Source organism: Prosopis cineraria, unplaced genomic scaffold (genome assembly GCF_029017545.1).
Source record: "Prosopis cineraria cultivar Desert tree isolate PC_DT_omini unplaced genomic scaffold, ASM2901754v1 PC4, whole genome shotgun sequence".
Lineage (NCBI taxonomy): Eukaryota > Viridiplantae > Streptophyta > Magnoliopsida > Fabales > Fabaceae > Prosopis > Prosopis cineraria.
In genome coordinates, this window is record NW_026555335.1 from 260,175 (window position 1) to 287,496 (window position 27,322).

The 27,322-nt window shown below is 35.5% G+C and overlaps 1 protein-coding gene across 3 annotated transcripts; it reads right to left on the reverse strand.

The window, feature by feature from the left end:
• Positions 1-6,747: 6,747 nt before the first annotated feature.
• On the reverse strand, positions 6,748-26,408 carry LOC129309462 (mediator of RNA polymerase II transcription subunit 13). Of its 3 annotated transcripts, none has more exons than XM_054951052.1 (22): positions 26,117-26,408; positions 24,909-24,982; positions 24,671-24,810; positions 24,502-24,588; positions 24,214-24,301; positions 24,052-24,132; positions 22,654-22,731; positions 22,500-22,576; positions 21,180-21,258; positions 20,764-21,093; positions 20,275-20,334; positions 19,628-19,874; positions 19,183-19,449; positions 17,163-18,545; positions 16,191-16,434; positions 15,965-16,112; positions 12,421-12,508; positions 11,889-11,967; positions 11,282-11,577; positions 9,437-10,514; positions 8,438-8,809; positions 6,748-7,566 (listed from the first exon to the last, which is right to left on the reverse strand). In XM_054951052.1, the coding sequence occupies exons 3-22, from the start codon at positions 24,780-24,782 to the stop codon at positions 6,962-6,964; spliced, it is 5,799 nt and encodes a 1,932-aa protein (XP_054807027.1). In that variant the 5' UTR covers positions 24,783-24,810; positions 24,909-24,982; positions 26,117-26,408; the 3' UTR covers positions 6,748-6,961. The 3 variants fall into 3 exon arrangements, with proteins under 3 accessions (XP_054807027.1, XP_054807026.1, XP_054807024.1); XM_054951051.1 differs by having other exon boundaries at positions 26,013-26,408; XM_054951049.1 differs by lacking the exon at positions 26,117-26,408 and adding an exon at positions 25,690-25,731.
• Between the last annotated feature and the right edge of the window lie 914 nt (positions 26,409-27,322).

The following is a 27,322-nucleotide window of genomic DNA, read 5'->3' on the forward strand; positions in this document are numbered from 1 at the left end:
TGTGTCTCCTTTGTCGTGTTATTCTTAACTTCATCAGTTATCCCACTTGGATTTTCCTCCATAGCTAAACCTTCTGTCGTTGAACTATGATTATCAGGACAAACTTCCTTATGATGCCCGAATTTTCACAGTGAAAGAAAACTAAGTGGAGCCTTTCATGCTGGAAACGATGCTCTTCTCCAAAATTTGTAAAGGACGTGAGCAAAGGCTGACTCAGATCACTTTCTATGCATATACGAGCAAACCCACCTTTATCTGAGAAGGAAGTCGAGCGATCAATCTTTAAAGTCTTACCCACCGTGTTTTCAATCCTCTACGAAGACTCCACATTGTACAATTCTATAGGGAGATCCGGTAATGCGAATCCAGGCAGCAATTCTTCTGTGTCTCTGCTTTCCAAGGATTAAAGTTAGGTTGCCACTTTTGCACCAATAAATAATGGTCCTCAATCATCCATGGGCCCTCTTGATAAGCATAATCCAAGTCTTCCTTTGTAGAGAATGACACAATAAAGTAGCCCTTGTTCAATGGGGTGATCCCTAGGACTCTGGATTCTCCACATTCTTTTGAGCCTCACTCTTAGAAAATGGATTGGAATGTTTCTACCCAGCAATTTCACAATAAGTGAATTTAACCAAGGCTGACACCATCTTTCACATTCCTCGGTTGAGACTTTCAATTCAGGGCATCTTTGTTTCTCCTCTTCCTTTTCATTCAAATCTTCATCTGTCTCCCCTGCTTTTTCCTTTGCCTCAGCATGCATTTTCTCGAAGAAGTTCTTCCAACCATTCATTATCTCGTCAGACATCTCATTGCTCGATAAGAATCCTGATGAGTTCAGACTCAACAGAGAGTCTCTATATGACATGTGTTTTCGAGTTATCTTCTCCTTTCCCTGGACCCTGGCCTTCCCTTTCCACAATGCTAGGGTGACCTTTGAAAACAAACGTCGGCTCATTAGACAGTCGGTCATCCTTATCCTCCATCTCCTTCATTCCGTTGCTAGACCTCCCATCCCCCGAACCACCACCCTCCGGGACTCCAGTGCTCTATTTTCCACTCTCTCTCGCTCTAGGTTTCTCTCTCATCATGCTATTGAATCACTAACGAGACTTTTAAAAAATGCTTCATATTATGATATGCAGGGGGTAATTTTTAACATAACCTCATCCTTTGGAAAAGCCAATCCTTTTGCCCTAATTATAGATTCAGTTTATTTAACTTTAGTTGAGCTGCCCTCACTTTCACTTGTCACTTTTTCTGGCATGCTTTTTTTAAATTAAATTATATATAACCTTCTTGAATTTTAAAATAGTTGTATATGATTCTCTTATTTTTAAACTGTTAAAATTAACCACCTAACTTTTTATTTTGTTTTTTAAAGCTCTTACCATTAGTTAACTTTATTATGTTATTAATTGAATTTTTCATATTCAAACATGCACCCACATTGAACATAGAGGGGGCAAGTGCCCCCATTGAAAAAATAAAAATTTTGCCTAGGTTTTAGTTAAAATTTCACTTTCGCTCTTTAAAATCACAAATGCCCCCCCTAAAAAATTAAATGCCCCACATGCTCTTTAAAATTATCAAGCATACATATTTAAAAACATTGTTCACTCTTATATTTATTATAAAAATAAATTTATGATGCAAATGACATTAATATGTATTTTTAGACTTATCATATAATTTCTTTATATATTATTTTAAATAATATTTATAATTACATTTTCTTCAAAAATATTAATATTTATATTTAGTATAAATTTTGCCCCTCTAATAAATTTTTTTGTGTCCATCACTAGCAATGTCAGATGTGCCTCTATGGTTCGATCCCTTGATTCTTCAGATGCTATGCCAACCCTTAAAAGTTTAAAAAAAGAATAACTTTTTTATATAATTCTTATCAACAATAGTTTTTATATATTTATTTATTTTCATTTATTTAAATATAAAATACTGTTATAATTGATAACGAATAATAAAATTATAGCTTTTCTCTTAAATTATGTTAACACGATAAACAATGTCGCTCAACTAAAAAAATGGTATCATTGTCATGCGTGTTAAAATTAAAAAATTATAGTTTTCCCTCCTTAAATTTTGTTAAAAAATAATAAAAATATTTTTCTATGTCTTGTACCATGTATATTACATTAATTTGATATAACAAACTTTATTAATAACATAACAAATTTAACTAACGGTAGGGGACTTTGAAAAATAAAATTTAAAGTCATGAGATTAATTTTATATGTTTAAAGGTGAGGAAAGCTGCAACTGTTTTAAAGTTCAATAAATTTTATACAACTTAACCTTTTTTATATAATAAACAAGATTATATTATGGTAAAAGGATTGAAGTGAGGTTGGAGTTTATAATCCAAAGCAAAAATCCAAATAAAGTTATCACATAGGGGTCATAATTGAAATTTCACCTAAATGTGGGGGACCTTAACTGAAATTTTATCCAAATGTGAGAAGTTAATAGTAATTTTTACATTTTTTATAAACAAAATTATATTTATTTTTAAAAAAATTTGGGGTGTGGGAGGACCACAGCCCCTGTTGACCCCACCTAAATTTGTTATTGATACTAAGTAAATAAAATCTTGTAACAATAAAATGTTATAGGGCGGAAAGTGTAACATTATAATTTAATTTTTAGAGTTAATTAGAATTAATAAAAAAATAAAAAGAATGTTTGAAGATGAATAATTAATTAGGAGATTTTTTTAGTTTAACTTATAATATAATTTCATGTTAATATGTGTTTTTAGAAAATAAAATTTAAAAAAAGGGTTAAGGCTTGTTAACTTAAATGTTAAGTTATAATAATAATAATAATAATAATAATAATGACTGAGAAGAAGAAGCAGCAAAGGGAGTATATAAAAGTGGTCATTTTTGCTTTTTTCCATATAACCTCATGCACAAGAGAGGAAGAGAGAGACAGAGAGATAGAGAGAAGGAGAAGGAAAGGAGTAAGGACAAGGGCTTGAGAAGATTTTGAGATAAGATCTCATATTCAAAACTATTCCTATTCTCAAATCTCTTTCAATAAATATTCTCCTACTCGTCTAGAGTTTTTTAATGATAGTAAAATTCTAATGAGTAAAGTAAATTTTAAAGTTCGAACTTAGAGAAAGTATTGACTTTTAACAATAAAAAATATTAATTAGTGAAAATAAATTAGACTTCAATTCTGTTGGTTTAAATTTGTTCTATTAACTGGTTTGAGAAGTTTAGTTGAATTTTATATTTAATTGATATATTACAATATATATATATATATATATCTAATAGTATTTATATCAATCAATGTCGTAAATTAATTTGTTATTGTGGCTAAGAAGTTCCCTACACATTTGAGTTAGTTATAACTTAGAAAAAAGGTAACATTAAAATATCCTTTCATATATTGAGATACTGGTTTTTATTATTGTGTGCATATATAAATATATATTAATACTTGTGTGATCTTCTTATGGAATGTAGCATTTGTTTTATGTGATGTAAAAGAAGTAATAAGGATGGTTAATAATATGATTGTTTTTTTGAGATTGATGATTGAATATTTATGCCGCGTGGTTTGCCTCCACTACGTGCATAATAGTTAGCCTTTTTCTTATAATTCTCAATATTTTTGACATTTTAGGACGATGGGTACCTCTTTTGTAAGGAGGGGAGTCCTATTCTTATGGCAATATACCTTTAGCCAGATATAACCTTAATTTAGGCTCTAACTAGTAGTAATAAGGGAGTTACGAGCCATAAGGATGGGGTTGAGAAATGTATGATTGTTGTTTTAATTTCATATTTATTTAAAAATGGTTATATAATTATGAATATTGCATTTCTTGTTTTGCACATTGATTGTGAAATACATATGTATATCTATAGATGTGTTTGCGAATCGGTTTTAAAAAATATGTTGGTATATGTTAGAATAACCCATTGTTATTGAGATTTTGATCTCACATATTACTTCTTATCATTTTTAGGTGAGTAGTCAAGTGGAGCTATAGGGAGGGCATCGAAAAAGTGAGCTTGGTGTCACAGCCTTGAAACTCCTCGGTCTTTGAACCGTACCAACCTTAGCGTGAACAACCTCTTAATTTTTGCTAAGTTAGTCGAACCCTCGAAATGTAGGCAAAGAAATTAAGGAACTTGAACATAAGAGAGAAGAGAGCTTGGATGAGAAAATTTAAAAGCTTAGAATTTTGCTTGCTTTGCTTGTTTTACAAATGAGGGGTGAAGGAGTATTTATAGACTTTTTCCTTATTCTAGAATTCTCCTACCTCCTTAATGGATGGTAGAGATTAATCCAATCCTACAGTGTACATTCATTCTCCAAAATATTCTACAGAAATATCTAGATATTTATAAAGATATTTGTAGACTAATATTCAGGATATATGTGGAATATTCTAGAACATTCTAGAATATTCCAGAATATTCTAGAAATCTTCAAGTTCCTTCGTAAGTTTTTAAAACCTTTTAAAAACTTCTAAATTTCTCTAGATAATAGTATATTGTTCTAGATGCTTCTGGAACATACTAGATTCTTTTTGAACATCTTGGACTCTCCTAGAATTCCCATCTTGAACATCTTTAAAACACCTAAACCTTGTAGGTTCTCTTCTTTCTAGACACAGGTTGTGACATTGGGCTCCCTTCTCTCGGCTTGGCACATAGTTTTTTATTTATTTTGTAATTATAGTTGCCATGACCTAGGAACCCTTTACAAATTTTATTTTAAATAATTTTTATAAGTTATTTGAACAGAATTGCTCAATCTTTTTGTTTGAACCAAATAATTTTTAAACATGTCGATCTAGACCAGGATTTCCTATTGGGCCAAGCCCATTTATTTTGGATTGTATATATTAATGGTATCAAAAAAGTGTGTTTAGCATAATTGATTATATCTATAAATTGTTATTGAACCTTGGACTTGCTACAAATTGTTTATTGGAGTTCATCTGCCCTAGGCCTGGCGGTAATTGTTAATCTCGATATCGTTTTGTTTGGAGAGATATATTTTTTTAAAAAAATATTTATTTATAAAGGAAAAAAGGCGGGAAGGTTTTCTTTTGTAAAAATAAATTGCAATAAAAACTAGGTCCATTACAGAAAGAGGCTAAGCAAGGCTAAATAAATCAACTGCAGTAGAATTGCTCCACTTGTTCTGAAAGCTATCCTCGTCTAATGGTTTTTTTTTTTTTTTTATGCAATGTTATTAACTCTGCTAGCATTGATTTATTCTGAGGAGATTCGGATGATAAAGGGAATATTTATCCAAAAAATAAAACTTTGTTTACTCCTACTGATGTTGTGATTAACAAGTCCCCCATAATTAAGAACTCTGAAACATAGTCGATGTTGATTCTCATTTTCTGCTACTTAAGACATTAAAAGTGAAATGTCAACTTGAATTCTCCTACTACTATTAAAAAGTCTTATAATTCTTAAAGAGTATTCATTCTTGTGCTGATTTGATCATTTTCTAGTTAAAATAGAAGATTGGCAACGAAACATTCTCCCCAGTCACCAGTCTAATCCTAGTCTTTTGTTCGTATTGGTGATCTAATTTTGCATCGATAATCTTGCTGGCCAACCAAAATTTGGAATGGGCCCTTAATTTGCAGCATGGATATCAAATTTGCATCAAATCTCATTCTCAACACCCATCTTCCTTTTACACTCCAAGATGACAAGCTTGTCTAAGGGTTCAGAAAGTGGAGAATTTAGAGTTAAAGATGGTTTCAATTTGCTAGTTCATCAACGTCCTAGCAAGTTTACCATCTCACTTTTTTCTCAACCCATAGGAAGTTTCTTATGGAAGCTTAAGTTACCAACATAGCATCTTCCATTCACTTGAAAACTCATCCATCAATATTTGCCAATGGGGGGCATTCTTCATCAGCATCATTTTAATAACTCTAATACGTGTTCCCTTAGCTCGTCTGACCAAGAAATAGTCATGTGTTATGTAGCTACACCAGAACTTTATGGTTTGTTTGTTTATTCATCTGCACATCGGCTCTCTGTCATTGTAGGCTTGTCAATTGGATCTTCTCTACCTTCGACAGGTTATATAGCGATGGCAACATTGATTAGATTAAAAGGGTTATGGATAATTATTCAAATATACTTCACCATATCAAATGGAGGGCCCCACACAACCCCGCACCCCGCAACTCGCAATTCTACCATGTCTGATTGCTATCCGCTCCATGGTTTTGGCAGTCAATCCAATAATGTTTTTTACTCAAAATACCAAACAACAACAACGATAGTAAAAATATCAAGAATGATGATATGAAGATAAGAGAAACTAAGAATAATAACAAGAACAACGCATCTAGTAGTACAAATCTAGATTTCAAGGGTATTTTTAATGACTTATAAAATTAATGCGTACAGATTGTTTTCAGGCAATTTAGCATTAATATTTAGACCCAAATTAGCACACCAGAAAAGCGTCCATCCACAATTCTAACACGATACAATATATTCAAAAAATAGAAAATCAAATCGATGCCAAAAGACAGAACAAGATCGAAGCAACAAAATGGTCAGTCGCAATGATTTGTATTATCATCATCAGGCGCATGAAATAATGATCGGCCATCAGATCAAAATCGTATCAATAATAAGCGCTTTTGTTTCCAAAAAAAAAAAATCGGTGTGGGGAAATTCCTACCAAAAGGCTAGCAGCAACCGCTTCTACCAATTAAACTAAACCAGGGCCAAAATCAATTTTTCTATCAATAAATTCTCCACAACATTCATATCTACAATTGCTGAATCTATTTCTTCCTAATACGCATCAGCCGGATTTACATATAATTTACATAGACTCTGTGAACCTAGTAATTAGTATGATACAATCTACATTCAGAGCTCATTGTTTACAAAGGTTTGTTGGCACCATTGTATTTAACTTCAAGCTGTCAAGCCTTCTCTGACTGCTTGGAGAGCTCATTATCAGCAAAATGAAGAAGCCTCCTTAGTCTTAGAACCATGTCACAATGAAAAGGAAGACTAGTACGTCGCTCCAAGTATGCTGGACTCACAGTCATCCAGGACAGGGCATGCAGCTCTGCCGCAAGAGAGTCGAGAACCAAGTGGGTCTCAATCTCAAAATCTTTCGCTTCCCAGCTTACACTTCTACCACCTTGTTTGTTAACTCCACGGATGATCTTTTCCTGGTTAATGTTAGTGCCTCCATAGTAATCAACGAGGCTCACAGAAAGTACTGAAGGCCATTCATCTTTCAAGTTGCTTCTGTAGTCCTTCCTCATAGTAGGGACAGCTTTTGAAACCACAAATCCAGTCGAAAGAGGAAGGGCAGAGCCCTTGCTGTGAAGCAGATGAGCCAGCGGAGGAGATTCAGCAGTGAGGCAAGTGGGGAGCTGAAGAGCTGTTGGAGGAAGGAATCTCATGCTGGGAGAAGGAATTAGAACGTAAGCCGAAGACGAAGAACCAAGAGACTTCACTGGAGTAAAACCTTCAACGTAACCTAAAATAGACATCCCACTACCACTTTGAGTTCCTCCTGCAAAAGTTTGTCTTTCAATACTCATAAAGTAACTCCAAAATCAAAATGAATGCTTAAATATAAATTAATTTCCTGCAAATATCAAAATTCATCATTCTAGTTTGTTATATCGCACTTCTCAACAGTTATACATGCACAAAGACAACTTTCAAATCCAGAAGAGCCTACACTCTAGCATGAATTTCTTGTCCTTGGTTGTGCCATGCAATTTAACCGTGGGTGTGAGGCCGAAGTAACAGCTGTCCATATGCTTTACTCGGTTAAAAGAAAGGAGAAAGGAAAAAAGCCTCAGCAGCTCCGATCTAACTGTTCTTAGTAGATTATAGTAAAAGTTCATTCCAGCAAAATACTAATTATTTATTCTGTTGCAATTTACCCTTAAAAATTAATCATAGAATCCCTGCTCTGCAGGCACCATCCAAACATCCAGAAATTTATCCTTTCAAACCCGTGCTTCCAAATCCGACTGTCCCCACATAAATCCAATTACAAGCCTATCTTCTACACCTCATCCACCCAAGAAAACTATTAATCCAGAGCCTTCCCTTTTCTCAAGTCACCTACATAATTGAGTCTAGCAGTCAAACAAAGAAATATTAGTGTTTTCCACCCCTACATTTAAAAGTTCCAAGAAACACACATGAGGATGCAAAACCTACTGACACAAACACTGCAGCAGCAATCTCGAGAAAACATCTAGATATAGCTTATTATGTGCATGTTCTTGGTGATTTAATCCATATGATTATATACATAGCCAGACAGAAATATCAATGGATTCGTTTTTTTCCAACCAATGACTGGCATCTATGCAGTACCATGAAATAAGAAAATAGAACTGGAAACAAACTTACTACATATAACTCACCGGGAGAAGATGAATCAGCTGGCAGAATAAGCTGTAATGAATGGTCCAATGAAACTGAAACAAAACTAATGCTTTGTGCCCAATTCAACAAACCCTTTGAGTTGTCAACCATAGAATGCCCACCCATAAGCTGCTTTCTAGCAGTAGGTTGCCCTAAACTTCCTTTCATAAAACCAGATGCCTTGGCATGAGGGCTATACAAAGGACTAGGTGAGGAAGGAAGAGTTCTTTCTGGGATCAAACTCATCTCCGGTTGTTGCAAGGAAGTACCATTACTAGTCGCAGGCATCCCATCAGAGAGGGTTCGACGCAGTTGTAGGGGCCATCTTTTCATCTCAGATCCCCCCACTGAATAAATGGCTTTTTGCCACTCTACGTCAATTGGCAAAGTCAATAAAAAGGAAAGTGAACATCACATCAAATATGAGAAAGACAAAAGCTTCTATTTAACATAATTGAGTAGTATTGACTATTAGACTTCAAACATGAATACAGAAAACCAAAGACATACTACCGAAAGTTATTGATCACAGGATGAAGCCTGAATGTCTCAGCAAGTGATGGCGTGTTGATAAAATGTATACCTCAAGGTTGGGCCACTTCCAACATTGCCTAAAGATTAAATTCATATACTTCTTTGATAATGCCTCCACAACTTTTGGTAAAATTTATCATTTCCAATAGAGTTAGTTCATTTTGATAAAATAAACTGTTAATGACCTAATAATAATTATGATAGGATTGAATTAATTTTTCTGAATGCAGCTGAATTAATTTCATTATTACAAATATATTATTCACTTGTTTTCCAAGTGGTTTCATTGCTCACGGTTAAGATTAACTCATGTAGATTGGTATGGCGCATGGCCAATGTCAGCAACTATTGGAGATGAACAACAGTTAATGAGGCATTCAAGAAGACACCTCCTAGTTTATGTACTAAACAAATGGTAGGGAACAGGGTATAGAGAAAGAGAAGAGGAAAAATTGTCTTTTTACCAAGGTACTCAAGCTCATAGAAACCTCCAATGCGTGATATCACAAAATCTCGAGGCTTGACAACACCGGTGTCAGGAGAAGAACAAGATTGAAGTATATGACAGCCTTGTTGTAGAATTTGTACAAACAGGCACTGTAGACCCTTCGTATCCTGCCTACTGCTAATTCCACCAAAAGGGAAAATATTGCTGTCTAATAGTTCTCCTCTTGAATCAGTCCAGATGCACACAAGCCAACGCCAATCCTCTGTCCATCCATAGCAGCAATGTAAACTTGGAGGAGTCCTCTGATCAGGGTCAGACCCATCAAGGTTTGGAGCAGAGTCCGCATTTCCTGCTGTACTTGTATTTTGCATACAGTTTCCACTACTATCATCTGTCAATACCTTTGAAGATTCTGAAATGGGGCTACCAGTAACTGAAACACCATTTTCTACAGAACCAGGTTCAGATAGGATGAAAAGGGGTTCAAACATGTAACAACTTTCATCATGAAGATAGTAATCCCCAGATCTACTAGGGTCGCAGATCAGTCCCCCAGTCCTTGTTGGCTGCCAAGAGTTATCCCAAGAACTAGACCTCAAGCTAGCATCAATATCACCCTCTCTTGGAAGTGAATGACCCGTTATTCGAGGACCAACACAGTCCTTCCACATCCCAGAAATGGGAGAAGCCATTTGTGTCAAAACCGAATGAGATCTGCCGGAAAATGCTGATGGGGTAAAATCATTAGAGAATCCCCGTGAGATTCTTCGAGCCTTGTTGTATACTGTAAAGGCAGTCTCCTTCAGAATGACAAGCTCACCCAGTGATGGATTTGTGACTCTGAATATTGAATCAACTGTCACAATCTGCAGCACCAATTTCGGGATGCAAAACCCAGAAAGTGCAATGATATTAGATGCTGAAGCTTCATCAACAGTTGCCAAGCCACTTAATGCCTTCACAACCTGACTATGCAATGCAGATCTTCTATCTCTATCTGATTGCTGGACAACTGATCCAATGGCAACAGAAGATTCAATCACAGTTTGAAGAATTGCTGTTGGATCAGGGAAAGGGCATACCACATATATTACCTATACACAGACCAAAAAAAAAAGAGTGAAAGAGATAGATTAGAATGAAGTGAAAAAATATGCAATGAGAAAACCATTTCTCTGTTATGAATCTTGTCATCGGCTGTTAAAGTCTTGACATTGTGTCAACAAATAGGACTACTGAAGTCGTGCTTTTTTAGCTTTTATCTGGATTTTTACAAGGGATGAGAAGAGGAACAACAGTAGTAAGACAGTTAATCCTCCCATGATAAGTAAAGCCTTAAGAAAATTAGCTCCAAAGAACCGTCCAATCCATTTGTGAACCTGTGTGGGAAACACTTCAAAAAAGACCATGGGAGCCACCAAAACAAAAAAAATGGCAATACCATATCAACTGTGAAGGCAAAAATATTATAGTAAAACCTACATTTCTCTCCGGCCAAATATAGTACACCCTCTGTGCCTAATTATAAAACATTTTGGAGGGTGAGATGTTCCTATATATAAGGCAATTTACAAAACTCTAGGAGTAATTAATGATTTTTCCTAAAATGCCCCTATTCAATGAACAAAAAGACTCAGCCCACTCTGTTGTAAATATATATGCAGCCTTCCCAATGAAGTGAAAATTGAGGGTATGAAAAATATTAAGACAAATCAGTTAAACTGTTTTATAGGTATGTGAAAGTTAGATAATTTTGTCTTATAAAAAGAAATAGAGGGAGTAGCAATCAAAGGGTAGTCTGCAGAGGGATATACTATGAACATTTAATCACCAGGTCTAAACCAAAGAACCATCTACTTACCATACATGCACTGTTGTTTCCATCATTTGGGCATGTGGAGAAGCATGGACCAAGCTTCAAAGCTCTGAGAGCCTTTGAAAGGTACTTAAGATAACTAGTCAGGTCCCAACCATTAGAGAGCGAGAGAAAGTAATCACTTATCGAACCTACAAGAGATGCATTGCTGCTCTCGATCTTCATTGATTGTGGGGAATCAAGTAAAACAAAACCACAAGAGGACAATTTCCCAGACTCTATCTCCATTTGATTCCCTAAAGCTTGAGGTGAATGAGTTCCCAGCTTGCATATCTCATAGACTGAAAAGGATAGAAGTGTAACAAGACGGATAAAACAATTCAATGAGCAAAGAGGAGAGAAGGAACAGAATGAGATGAATCTTTAATCAATAAATAGGACGCATACAAATCTGGACTGGAAGCATTCTGTTGGAACTCCATAGAGCTATTCTTAGATGTAATAAGGCTCATATGAAGGTCCAGAAACATTAATTGCTTTGAGCACATCATGCAGCTCAATACTTGAAAGATAGTTTGTTTCACATATGAAAACATGAACATCAAACAACAATCCACATGATCAATCATGTTTCATGATCAACGTTACTCACCTGTTCCTAGTTGTTGGAAAAAATCAGCAGCAGCAGAGGTAAGGGGATCAATGTCTGGACATACAACATAATAGGTGATCTGCAAAAAAAATCCATATAATGATATCCATAAAATTCAGTTCCTGAACTTATTCTTCACGTGGATTTGGATGATTGGATCCTCTCCATACCTTTTCTCAATACATCTCTCAATATTCAATCCTATCCATCCATTTCATTAATTTGATTTAATAGTGTTAGGTAGTTGATTATAGCATTAAAATAAATGTGCTATTCATTTAATGATGATCATAAATAAGCATTATAAACTTATTTTCAAAAGTATCTAAGAGATAATAGTGAATAATCAGTTTATTTTACAGCCATAATTAGAAATCTGATGTCATTAAATCAAATGAATAATTAAATGAATGGATGAGATTGAATATTGAGACATGTATTGAGAAAGGGTACGAAGAAGATCCAAATCCTTCTTCACGTAATTGAATTTTAGCAAATGAATAGGACATGTGGTAGTTAATTATTAACTTACAGGCTTTTGTAGGGCATAGGGTTCTAGAGGAGCCTTTTCCCAATGCTGTAAACTGTTTGCTGACGTTTTGAGCCAATCATCCTGATAACTGCAGGACATATTAATCATAAGTTCCTAACACATGTATTAACATCCAAACTTCATGCTATCAGATACAAGTTATATTACCTAACTTGTAATTTACATGCGAAGCAGGGTAGAAAATAGTGAGTGTGGAAGGTAGGATGTTCATCGTGTGGTATGTTGGTTGGTTAGAGTTGGTTAACCATGTGATGTAAAACAAGAAGGGGAGAGGGGAAGAGAAATAGGAGGAAGAAAGAAAAAGGAGGAGAAATACCGAAACTCTCAAAAACTATTATTTAATAATACTCAAAAGTTGAATACGAATAAAAAATTTAGCTCTATTTATAGAGCTCTAAAAATAATAAAATAATTTAAATTCAAATCATAAACCCTAAATCTAAATCTAATCTTAAAGATACCAATATCTAAGATAACAATAAAATAAATAATAATTCTTAATTCTAATGGATAAATATCTTTATTTAAATATCTCTAATGGATAATTTTAATATCTTAGATAGATCCTAATCCTCTTAATTAACCATTCTCCCATATTCCATCATTTCTCTCCGGCTTGATGAACTCGTCTAATGCATGAATTTGAGTGTTGAATAGGTAAAATCTTAGCCAAGTGCGCCGATCTGGAAATCCTTTCCAGCATATAAGGTAGCGACAGACTGAGGCATGTGGAAGATGAACTTGATTATGAGAAAAATTTGGGAACCCTTTCTAACAAACAAGATATTGTTGAAGCTTCTTGTTAAATTCCAAGACATTCTTGGCAAGGACAGCTCATCGATGAGGTGAATTTGTAGCAAGGCAAGGTTGTTTCTAATTAATCACAACTTGAGAAGGTGCCACTTGTACAAGAAGCATAGGAGCTTTTATTGGAGTTTTTAATGATGCTGGAATGAATAGACCACTCTCGTGATTAAGCTCCACAGAGGTTACTATAGACTCCTCTGAATTTAAGGTAGGAGTTTCAACCTCTTTCTATCTAATTGCTTGTTTTTGCTTATTTAGCGACTCCATAATTTGTTGGAAACTCTTCTTTATTTTTTTCAGTTAGACATGCACCTTCTAAAATTTGACGTTCCAATTCAAAGTTGGATTCAAGGTTGTGACATTTGACCTCAACTATTTGCCTTTCAAATTTGGCACCAAAACATTCATCCTCAACAATTTGCCATGCATATTCAGCCCTAGAATGTGCTTCATGGCAGCACCATTGGTCATATGCATACCAATATTGGTTTGATTCTTCAATTATTTTCCTTTAGTAGCCTTTGTGATATTGCCAATGCCCAACATGACAAGGTAGGGTGCCCTAATAATTTTGGCACTCCTTGCATAAGCATTCATGGTAATATATGGATTGAAGATTACCCTTCAAATATTTTGTAAAATGGTATGTGGCTTTAGGGAAGGTCTGGGTTATTTTATATATCTCAACAAGAAAAGCAACACAGGGGAGGGAGGTAGAACTAAGCTCTGCTACCAAATTGATGTAAAATGAGAAGGGAAAAGGGGAAGAGAGAGAGGAGACGAGGAGGAAGAGAGAGAAAGGAGGGGGAATACCGAAACTATCAAAAATTCTTATTCAATAATACTCAAAAGTTGAATATAAATGAAAAATCTAGCTTTACTTGTAGAACTCTAAAAATAATAAAATAATAATTTAAATTCAAATCCAAAATCTAAATCTAATCTTAAAAGATACTGATATCTAAGATAACAATAAAATGAATAATAAATCTTGTTTCTAATGGATAAATATCTTTATTTAAATATCTCTAATGGATAATTCTAATATCTTAGATAAATCCTAATTATCATAATTAACCATTATCCCATACTCCATCACCATGTCCATGTCCATAACCCACCGTACAAATATACCTCATATAGTTTAAGGGAAATAGCTTTGATAGGACTGAATTCCAGTTATTTTATGACTCATTAAACTCTACTTAAATAAAGATTACCTAATGCCCTATTTGGCATGTTGGAAATGATTTTAATGGAAATGAAAATGCATATAAAAGTGGAGACGGACATGGAAATGGAGATAGATATGGAATTTAAAAACATGTTAAGTATGTTCATGCAAGTAAGATATTATTTTTATTTAATATTGATATTTAAAATATGAAAAGACCAAAATGCCTTCGTCCCAACAAATTTTGCTCAACCCAAAACCATTGTCCACTGCCACTATCTTGCCACTCACATCACCAATGAAGAACCACCGTCCACCATTGAAAACCCCTAATCGAAATAGTCACCCAATAGCGAGCTAGAAAACAAGGAAGACAGTGGAAAATGAAATCAAAATAGAAACAATCAAGCCAGAAGCGACGCCGATATCAAAATTGAAAATGAAATAAAAAATATGAAACAAAATCGATTGAGAATTATGACACAGGGGAATGGTGATTAAGAATTTAAGAAACAAAAATAAAAAACAATCAAGCCCTTCAATTTCTCATCTAACCCAAACAATAACCTCAATAAAGAGAATGATGTTTCGACTAAAAAACAAACTTACAGGAATGATGATTGAGAATTTTAAAGGCATAACCAAAGCATGTGGAGGCAGAGATTGAGGTTTCGTTCTTGGTCGAACCCAATGCTAAGATGTACGTGATTCCCCTAAAAGCTTTCAATTGGAACAAGAGCTCCCCTCAATTGAAGCTTCTTCTCTGAACCCCTACTTCTCGTGCCATTCTAGCTTGTTAATTGCAGTTCTCTATTTTTACTATAGATTTGTTGATAATGGAGACAATGTTGATGACCAATTCAATCAAAAATGGAAGTGGGTGGGAATGTCAAAGAGCAGGGTTGACAAAAATGGGAAGGGTAAATATGTCTTAAAATTTTCATTAATGTGAATTCCATGAAGCCCATCTCATTTCCATGGGTCTCCTCTCATGGAATCCAATTCAACCATTTTTGGTGGAATTCAATTCCACATGGAAGCCACATTCATCCATACCAAAAAAAAAAAAAAACATTTTTTCCAATTCTATGTTCTAAATTCCAGCGTAACAAACGAGACCTAAAGGTTTTGTCTGATCCTTAATGAACATAAGCCTAGACGCAAGCTGCATCACAAGATGACAGAAGTTTTGCTCTGATCTTAGTGCAAGGCATCCTTGATTTTTCCAAAATTTCTAGCTAATGTGATATGCAAATAAGACCTTGGAATGTCTACAATTACTCACTTCTTTCACTTTTTTAAATGGACCTCACAATCTTCCACAATTTTCACTCATAAGACCTTCCTCAATTTTTTTTTTTTAAATTTGAAAGTCATCATTCACGATGCTGTCCTCGCAACTTCTTTTTGGAACTCCCTCTTAGGGCTAAGAATTTTGTTAGATGATGATACTATCAAGAGATTTTAGTCCTAGGTATTGATGGTAGGACACATTCAAGCTTGTCCTCAAACATATATTGTGATTTATGAAAGGCCACATACCCTACAAGTATTGAGGGAAATGGAAGAGCAATAAGGGTGGGTTTCAGCCGGGAACTAGGCTGCTGCTCTGACTCTGAATTTGGAATATCTTGGCCAGATCTCCTTTGGGAAATCTCATCCACCTTGGCACCATCCGTAATGCAGGACACTACTCAACAGTCAAGTTAAATATTAGTGTTACCAAAAAAATCAAAACATTTAACATTCATGTAAGAGCAACCCATACCCTTAAGGCTAGATGATCCACCAACAGATGACTGGGATGGACTCATTGGCTCTGAAGAATCTCTGCATTCACCAATGCTGGACTCAGCAGACACTCCATCAATTATGTTTCCAGCATCAACTAATTGATTGCGTCCTTTGCACCAATCAGTCACAGATAATGGCCCTTCCAAATTGGGAAATGCAGATTTTAAGGCTGTCTTGATGTCAGACTGCAGCAAACTTATCACAGTCGATGCATGAACCTAAAATTTTAGATTATTAACATGATTAATATTGCATAATGATAAAGAAAAGCAATTAATGAAATAAGATGCAAAATACATATTGAAAACAGTAATGAATGAAAGAATGAGTTGCAAGAAAGGAAAGGGTAAAACGTATAAAGAAAGCAATATCAATACTAATAATAAATAATAAATTGCAGGACATGTCCCAGATATGAGAAAAAATATTGGTATACAATTAAGCCAATCTAATATGAATAGTCAAGCATGCGCTACTCAAATATTATGAAATAAACTAAAAAAAAGTAAGACTTACATCACACAATTAAGAGCTCATCTGAGCCTGAGATACTTCTTACTAGGTTCAGCATATCTTATAGTTAGTCCTTACAACTAGATGCATGTGTTTGTCAGACTGATAGCCATGGAAAACAGTACTCCACCATTGCGATGCTACTGGAGACGCCAATAAGCATGACAAAGTAAAACCTCTTTTTAGATACTAACAACTACCACCAGTCTATAAATGTCTATAAAAATCAAGGATTCTAAATTCATCAACCTTGCAAAGGAAATATTTCAGCAATTTCAGGGCAAAAAATAACTTCAAAACACCACTTCATTTTAGTAATATTTCAAAAGACCCTCAGCCCCTCAAGAAGGTAGAAAGAACTGACTCAAGGTTTTATAAGTAAAAACCAAGTCCAAAAAAAGCAGTTTTGAAAACATGTATCAAAGAAACTTACATCAGCAGAAAGTGGATCCACTAACTCCACGCCCGCAATATCCAGTGAATGAGAAGAAGCCAGAGTTCCCCCACAACCAGCATGGACCGTGGAAGGCCCACAACAAAACCCACGCCTCCACTGCTCTTGTAAGGCAAGCCAACCATAAGGACCATCAACACAATCAGCATCCAAAGCTAAATCAACAAAAGATAATGCCTGTTGGACAAGGAGTGCAATGCCATCAAGAAGCTCTTGAAGTGGTTGCCTCTGACCATAAGAAAGGATGCCTTCCTCATTGAATGAATTATGAGAAAATGATGAAGCAACATCCATGTTTGGTGAATTCGAAGATTTTACAACTTTTGAAACTCCCACAGTGGGAGTACGCCAGACACCAACAGGCACATTGAGATGCCCATCAAGCATTCCTCCATCAATATCACCTGCTATTCTGACTGGTATATTCTCTTTCTTCTTCACCTCATACTTGCCAGATATGTTGTCTGGTGTAGTACTTGGGTCTCCAGGTAGCTGATTCAATAATGCCTCCCCAACTGACCGATTCAAACCAGCAGGAATAAGGACATTGCAAGATAGGAGAACATGTCGTAGCCTGCACATGGATGCTTGAAACAATAAACAAGCAACATCAGTAGCCAACAAAGTCTTTGCAGACAGAAGGAACTGCTCTGCTTCAAGTGTAGCATCAGTCATCTTCCTTTGGACAGCTCTGACAACAGCATTAGAACCAATGGCAGATAATGGAGGGGGCACCATCCCCTCAAATTTGCCAATGCCTTTATCATTACATGATATTAACCTCTTATCATCTACCTCTTTCTTACCCTCCATGTAAGTGTAGTAATTTTTTGACTGGAGCCCCATAAAAGTATCTTGCTTACCAGGACATGCTTTCGCATTAATTATTGTGCCATTCTTCCCATCTGATCCTTCAATGCAGGGAGAAGAGGGTGGTGGTGCTGCACCATATAAGTAATTGTTTGAACTTGAACTTAAACTCTCAGCTTTTCGAGATTTAGGGAGATATGGGCTTCTAAATAATGTTGAAATCTCACTTGTAGGGTTCTCAACAGCTCCAAATTCAGGAGCAAATGTCATCATTGCTTCAGCTTTTATTATATGATCAAACTCCCCTGAAGAAGACACAGAAGTATGATCTGATTGACCAAATGGCATGGCAGTATTCAAGTTGTCTTGAGTTTTGCTGAGACATTCCTCAACAGCTACTGACGAAGGAGGATTACAACTCTCAAAGGAAGGAAACCCAACTGGCAAAAGCATTTGATCTATAGTATCCATACCTCCAACAGGACTGCTATTGACATCTCCACAATCCGGAGCAGAAAACATAAGTGCCTGTGATTCTGCAGTTCCTGGGGGCTTTTCCCAGACAAAGATCAAAATAAGATTCCAGCACACTGGTATGTGAGGGGAAGGAAATTTAGGACATCTAGGGTATCCATGATATAAAGTTCAAGAAATAAATCAGAGGAAACTACAGACTCTAGTACAGGTTATAATGCAGTCAGTCCATCAAAGACAATGTTGCATTCATTCAGTTTTTTTAAAAGAAATAAGGGAAACACAGAAACAAGGTTCTTTGTTTTCCTAAAACAACCTATAATTACAGAAAACACGAAAATAGGAGAACAAGGTAAAACACACATGTAATCTCAAACAAACATAAGTAAATGAAGAGAACTAATTTTTTCCTGATTCCAATTCACAAAAAATAGGATCTAAAACAAACATAAGTACTCTATATATTGCCTTCTTATTTTATAAGAGTAAATAAAGAGCCAAAAGCTGGAATTTTAACATGTAATCTCACTACTCTGAGAAAATAGATGCCATAAATTCAAAAAGTAACATATTTGAATGTAGAGTTTGCACGGGGATGTACCATTTAAACATAGAACTAGTAAAGACTCTAATCCAACTTTAAATTTCAGGGGAAGAAAGAACAAATATCACCAAAGGAAATATCCTTTATACAGCAGTTAAGATATCCAGATACCTCTCCAAAAGGCAAAAAATCATTTTCAAAGAAGTCACCAAAATCACCAAACTCAGATAGAAGAGCTTGAATATCCATTTCCATGCCTCTATCATCATCATCCCAATCCCAGTAAGATCCCATTTGTTCATTCCCAACTCGCGTAATGGCTGAATTGTTAATTTCCATGGAACCAAAATCAGTAACTGATAAATCTTGCACAGGAACACTTGTAGTAGTACCCACTTGACTCATTGATTCTGCCCCTGTTCGAGATCGTTTAGAACCCTGCACAGGCCACAGTTATAACTTATTTAAGCAATATATGCATTTAATAAAAAAGGGTTCAAAAAAGTACCAAATTTTTTTATTTGAATTCAGACAGCTCAGGTCCATTTCCACAGAAAACCAACTATTGGTGCAAAAAATAACCAGAAGTGCATTTCCAAAGATAAATATATAATACCAATTTGGGGCCATCACTTTCCAACTGATCACCAGAAGACACCACAGACTGTCTACATGTTAAAGAATCAGAATCAGCATCAGCCTCTAGTTCCCTTGGTCCTGCAGCCTTCAAATCACTATCACTTGAACTGGCACTTAAGCTACTGATACTACTACTATTGCTATTGCTACTACTATCATAACCATGCTGCATGCAGGTTCCATTGCTTTCAGTCCAAAGATCTTCAGCGGATTCATTACCAGCACTGCAGGAGACAGAACAAAAATACAAGACCAATATGAGGAAATTCAAGATACAACAGCTAAATATCGAGATCTTAAGAAATGACTAGGCTGTCAACCAAAGCTCATCAGATATATCTGAGCTTCTTTCCAGGAGTCTAAAGTATATAAACCAATAAAAACAAAGACATAAGGTTTGTGATTATATTGATTGCTAGCAATCTTTCACATAGAAAAGTTCCCAATAAACCTCATTCCCCAAAGTCATAGCAAATATTATCTCCCCTGCAACAGAATGCACAAGTGATGTCTGTGTGCACACCCCCACATAAGCACATGCGCTTTGTGTGTGTGTGTGTGTGTGTGTGTGTGTGTGTGTGAGAGAGAGAGAGAGAGAGAGAGAGAGAGAGAGAGAGCACCAACCAATGTATGAAGAAAGAGGAACCGGGCAGGGATGGTCCCATCCAATTCTGCAGCCAAAATCTGTAAATTTCATAGGGTAAGAAGCATACAGGCAGCAATAGTTTAAATGACAGGACAGCCAAAACGTGCACTTTTCTTTGATAAATACGATTCTTTGGAAAGCGACTTAAGATTGTTACCCAAGTATAATAAACAAAAAAATTATTTAATACAAAAGGAAGGGAGAAAATGATCCTTTACATAGATAGTATCCGGGGGGGGGGGGAACAATCTAACAATCCTTTCTCAATATTATGAACATTGCAAGTATATTTGCACATTACATAAAAATGTAAAAGCAAATCAATGCATTTTGTCAACCAAAAAGGTCAAAGTACAGGAAGAGAAACATGTCAAAAAATAAAATTCAAAGAAATAAATCAAAGAAAGAGAGAACAAAATTAGATATAAAAGAAGCGTCTAGAAGACTAGCACATATCCACAAAATACCTTCGTAAAGAAGCCCTTGCAGATGACGTTTGTAAAACTGGTACAAGCACAGCCTCAGCTGGATATAGAAATGTTTTCTCAAAATTGGACAACTGATCCGGTGACCCCTTACGATCAATTCTTCCCAGAGCAGGAGATTCAGCAACATGATGCTTGGGTAAATTCCTTAAGCTATTGACATTTGTCGGCAATGCCTTGTCACTTCCAGATCTAGGGAAGCCAAGACTTACTTCAATAAGACAATTTTGTCCCCTCAGCTGGCAACCAATACTGTGGGAAACATGATGTGGCAGAGCTATAACTCCATTTGCTGCCCTGCTCTTGTTAGAACTGCCATCAAAAGATTAGAGATCAATTTTTAGTTCTGGGTGATATTTTCAGACATTAAGCATACAAATGAAAGGGAAGGAAAGGACCTCAAATAGCCTTGCTTGACAAGATCACTAGGCGAACAACCAGTAAGACTGCCACGTATGCCATGAGGAGAAACAATCACTGCCATAAAATATTGTGAAATCAAAATCAGAAGAGATTCCTGGAGAAGCCAACCAAGACACCAAAATGAACTTAGCAATCCTTCAGAATGTAGTTGATAATAGATCATTACTTTTTTTTTAAATCAAAAGGCAGTTCCCTTCATAATGTACTAAAAAACTGTGAGAACCGTGAAGGGTGGAAAATTTATCAACTCCCTCCTCTCCTTAGAATGGCGTGCAGTCTTCTTAGGAAGATACAGGGCAATAAAACATTGGTAAAAGAAAAGGATTAGCTTAAAAAGGAACCCTCCCCCCCAAATCATTTAACAAAGCCATCCAAGAGACACTAAGAAAAACCATAAGTTTATTCCCTGATTCCCTCAAATAAGTCAGAAAGAGATATTTTTTCAATGAAATTGAAAACGTTTAAGTTAGACCACACCTTACGAGACAAGGCTTGTTGTAGAATCTTTGGTTCTAGAATCCAAGATTACAAGCAATCTAAGTGCATGATGGTCTCGCAAATATAGGACACTGATGGTTTCCAATCCACTACTGCCACCAAACAAATAGAAGGAAACCTAGGAGAGTGGGAACAGGGCAGAACATGGGGGACTACTAGCCCAAAGAAACGAAAAAAGTTCATGTACAAGATAGAAAAGTGAAGGAGTAAGAGAATGGAGTAACATTTAACATTGAAGGGTAGGGGGCAGCCGTAAGAAAAGGTTGTGAATAGGCATATAAAAAAATACATCAAGTATTGGAGAGAGCCAACCTCTCAAAAGTTGGCAAACCTGTATGTATTCTTGAGATTTAATGCTGTATTTTTGTGTTTGTGGTATAAGTGTAGCATGAATACTTTAGTTCCTTTGTTCATCTTATATGCCAGTGCTCTGCGTCCGTAATCCAATTTCTTCACATGTCAGAATCATTTAAAGTATGCATGTTTTCAGTATCCTGTAGCAAGGAATTGCCTTGGCAACGGTATAAGAATGAAGTAGGAAGGAGAAGAGAGAGACGGAGGGAGAAGAAGAAGATAGTAGAGATAGAGAGAAAGAGACGAGAGAAACAGGGACTGAGAGAAACTGAATAGTACTACTGCATCAACGGTCAAAAGTCTTCTGTGATACAATTATAACATCTATTTATAGACCTAAGTACTCAGTAATGACTCATTAGCTAACTACCTAACTAACCTCTTCTTTTATTACAATTACATACTCACTAGTGTAATACTTTTTCCAGAGAATGCATACCAACCTGGAAGTCTATATTTAGAATCCAGAGAATGTCTCAATACTTTTTCCAGATCTCCTGTGGAAAGTGTTCGAATATGCCTGATACGAAGGAAAACAATGTTAACATTCAATGTAAGAAGGGATATTGACTAACCAAAATGCTTAGAGTAACATACTTCAAGGACACAATGACATGTACAAAGATTGCCTCCTCAGTCGCAGCAAAGATGAACTCAAGCGTAGGTTGCCCTCTCCTGTAGATAATAAAACATGCAGTGAAATTTTCAACAATGAATTTCATGTTCAGATCAATGACCGAATAGAAAGCAGAAAAGAAGCTACATCGCAGACATAATGGCATCATGCATACACATTGCATAAGACATTCAATCTGCTTCAGTGAGATCTTGGTCCTATTTTTACAGGACAAAAGAGAATATAAAAAGCCTAGAATTCAAAACTTCATTATCAACACCTTTAAGTCCTCTCAAGTCAGATTTACAAGCTATCTATGTTAGTTGAAATTCTAAATAGCCACCATCATACAAAAATAACTATGACAAGTTCTCTTTAAAATCAAAAATACTCCCACGAATTTCCCACCCTGAAAATCTAGTCTCCAAATCAAAGGCGATTATCACTTAAAAATTAGGATACTTTTATGGAAAACCATTAAAGTGGACCCTAGCAGCATGTTAACCAACTTCCCTCCACACCAGAGATTTTCAGTAAATAAAATCCAATCACACACACCATATTGATTTTAGGCATTGCATTTCAAAATTCCTTATGGAAGAATAATTACCTAAAATATAAAAGCACCAATACAAGTACGTGGATCAGATACAAGCTTATCAAAAATAGAGGGAGGAGGTGCCGCACATGAAGGAAAAAAGGAGGTTTGAATGTTTGAAGAGTGTCTCTGAAGGTGATTTTTTTAGGCTTTTTATATTTAATTAAAACAGTGAAAAAGGGGAGGGGACATGTTCCAATACAAATGCTTGCGCACAATACACATTTGTATCAGATACGTATTTGAAACAGGTGCAGCAGCTCATTTGGTGTATCTGTGCTTCTTATTTATACTAGAAAAGGACAAAAGGGAAGTGCAAAAAAAAAAAAAAAGGAGCACAATTGACAACAGAGTAGTTGTAGCAGTTGAGATCAATTGGGAAAAGGTCTTTGGAAAAGGGAAACTCTTCGCCATGTAATTGGGTAAGCGAGTATAGGGACTTAAATGACGAGAGAACTAACCTCTCAAAAGCTAGTGTTCATCTTCTTCGTTAGTGTTTTGATACATTTGCTTTAGCCCAGTGACTCTGAGCCTTTTCTAGCTACTCAAAACCCCTTCAGTAGTTCAGTGATGTACTTTGTATGAGGATGGTGTTTTGTACAGGCTGTCTCCTTTCAAGGCAGATTCCGTACCCCATAACTTTTCCCCTTATTCCTCCAGTTCATATACGTTTCTATGTTTAGATGTTCCTAACACTAAGCAACATAATTTGTTTTATCTATCACTAGAAGCTATCATTTGATTACAATAACCCTACAATTTTGATAGGTCTACAACATACCTGAACAGTTGTTCACTTTGACATTGATGATACTTTGAAAATACATCACCAAATCTCATGTAGGAAAGCCCAAGCAGTGCTCTGCCAAATTTTATAAGATATGTGAATAAAATATCTGGATTAATTTGAGTCTAAAAAGTTCCATCACAATTTATCATCCACCTCTCAATACGATTCCTTAGAGCTTGAGAGAGAGCGGCTGCAACTTCTTCCGAATCCCCAGGAGCCAGCCAGAATCCAGATGCAGCAACTTCATAGGAAAATGTTCCACAAGTAGAATTATAGTTATAAAACCAACAAGGGGGCTGAAGAAAAACTTTCATAGAGATCTACACAAGTCTAAAGTTTTATCAATAAAAACAAATTAGAATTAATATGCTGCATTGGTGATATCTGAAAGTAATCCATGAAGATGATGCACCGCAAGAAAACTTTTGGTTTGTATGATACCCCTCAATCTGGATACCGCACGCTGAGCAGTCTCAACAACTGATGAATGGCGCCCAGAAAGAAAAAGCCAAAGCTTGATTTTTTCATCTGCACATTTGGAAAGACAGAAATTAATCACTGAAATAGGTAATCCTTCCTCCATAAAAAACACGACTAATAATATCCCTACCAGGATTATGCAAACCCTGCGATGGATCCCAGGGTCCAATAAAGGAATTGGTCCATGTGCTGAGAAACCCATCCTTCTGCAATTGCATATGTGATGAAAGCACCAGTAACATTGCAGCATCTTTTTGGTCTACTTTTACACTGTTAGGAATGGAAAATTGTAACAAAGCATATGATAATTTACAATGGTTAGCATTTAACTGGAAGATAAAAGGAAAGAATATGCCCTGTAAAATAACCTTTTGTCAGGTAAAGGGTTCAAATCAGGTTCATGTGGGAGAAACTGAAACCACGATATTTGATGAAGACCTCCCTGAGCAAATTGCCAACAATATTGATGCATATTAGCGTGCATCTCAGGAATATACATATAAATGCCCATAAAGACAAATACAAAGTAATAGCATGCATGTTTGGCAAGAGAAAGGTGATAAAACAAGATCAAGTCCAAAATCTTTCTACAAATTGTATCAATCGAGAATTATACTATCGTGAACAAAAACATTATTAGATGGAAAATTATATAATCATGAAGAAAACATACATACTCTTAGACGTGACAATCCTGTTGGATTTTTTGAGGGGGGGAAAAACTTGTGTAAACAAATGGAAAAAAAACTACGACATGGGGAACAAAAGTATCAAGTCAGAATTCTGCAAAATAAATACAAGGACAGTATATTAAGATGTGAAAAGAAACCCGTAGGTATTACCCTGTTAAGAGCAATAATCCTAGATCGAGTGAAACTATACAGAGTCAGTTTTCACGTTGGACAAAATCATGCTTCACCAAAGGAAAAATACGCTCTTTGGAAAGATGCTGAATTTAGAACTACCTACAACAGAATTATCTCCTGACTTATACCGATCTACCGAAAAAGCAATATACCATATTCAACTTCCCCTTATTTCTAGTTGAAGTGATTAAGAAATCTACCATATTTTAGATTTTAATAAATGAAAGTATGCTTCCATCTCTTATATGGACCGAGTTCAGCGAGGCAGGAAGAAATGTACTACGTGGACGTTAAACACGAGCGCCAGCATTTGAAACGGGGAGAACAGCTTACTCCCGGTGTTACTAGTCCTCGGTTTCACTACTTGCCCTTAAAGTTAGTAAAACATGTGTGCATGATCAGCTCTGTTACAACAGTTTGCCAAGTACAAATTGAGCTTCATGGGAAAGGAAAAGGATAATTTCGGGAAGAGAAGCCAGGTTCTGAACCCCTAATTTATCAAGTTTCCGCTACATGTGAAAAGTCAAGCAGCAGTCTCAAGCCCACATAAAATAACGAGATACAAATTTGTAAAAGCCAAGACGGGTGAGAAAAATAAAGACTTACGATTTTGAAAACATTAGTCCACATTACTTGATTAATGTTATGAAAGCTGCGGCGTAGTCAAACAGCTGCTAAGTGGGATGGGTACATTAAACGCAGGACTCAACTTGAAAACATGACGGAAGAGGATTAGGGTTCGGATCAGCAGAAGCAATCACCACGACGGTACTGAGATTATAATCGCTCGATCTAAGTATATGAGAGCTAGGGATCCGTACGAAGGACGCTAGCTTCCGCAGAGGCTAACGAATACTGCACTCCCGCTGCGACAACAATCCCGGTTCGCGAACCATGTATGCAAGCGCCAGCGATCACACAATACACACACCCAAATATATCCATGGATATGCGTACGCATGTAAACAAATGTGAGAGTTGGGGGTACTTCCGACTTGGATTCCGGGCAACACACGACCTAAGATCCAGGGGAAATAACATTTGGAGACCCTATATGAGAAAATATTACACTTAAGAACTACAACTTATTGAAACATGGGCGATAATTAAAAATAAATTGAATTAACTAGAATATCCTTTATATTGATTGATTGAAACATCAATAGATTTCAATATAATTATATTTTTCAAATGACTTTCCATGCATTTTCAATATATTATTGGTTTTTTTGAATAAATATTATCAATATCAATGTTTTTAATATCATCATTTTTTACTCATCAAAAAAAAAATATATATATATATATATAATCATTTCTTAGTCAAAAAGTAAGAGGCCTTGCACCAAAATGATGAATCATTAAGAATAGTAATACCAAAACTATTATGATAAGCTTGGTGGTCAAGCAAACTCATACTCTTTCATTAAAAAATATAAAATATTTTTAACCAAATCTCACCCCTAATAAAATAGTTACTTATTTTTAAATTAACAATATCTTTCTAAACTTACCCATATAAAACACATTAAAATAAATATAAAATAATTTATATAATAAGGGCACTTTTGAGAAAAAAAAAGCAAAGATTACACCTTAAAAGAGTAAAAATGCATTATATTTTGAACAGCTAACCCCTCAAAAAATGCTTGACACTTTTTAACGAAAGAAGTATGATGATTTGCTTTTCTACAAATATGATGTAGCAACAATCTAATTCCAGATGATAAGATTCATGATGTTTTTAATGTAATAAAAGATGTAGCATCCAAGATTTAATTTTCTCAACATGTAGTAAATTTAAGTAAGAATGGTGCATGACTATAATGAATAGATGTAATGTCCCAAAATCTAATCTAAGGGTAGTATTAATTAATTGAAAGATTTAATTAGTTCACTAGAAGAAATTAGAAGTT

What these genes read in the sequence shown, in the direction of transcription:
- LOC129309462 (XM_054951049.1), bottom strand. Translation starts at nt 25,716, where the DNA reads ATGCTGGCGCTCGTGTTTAACGTCCAC. An exon ending in CGCTCGTGTTTAACGTCCAC is followed by an intron (nt 24,983 to 25,689) that starts GTAGTACATTTC and finishes CAATTTGCTCAG; the next exon opens with GGAGGTCTTCATCAAATATC. An exon ending in AACCCTTTACCTGACAAAAG is followed by an intron (nt 24,811 to 24,908) that starts GTTATTTTACAG and finishes CATTCCTAACAG; the next exon opens with TGTAAAAGTAGACCAAAAAG.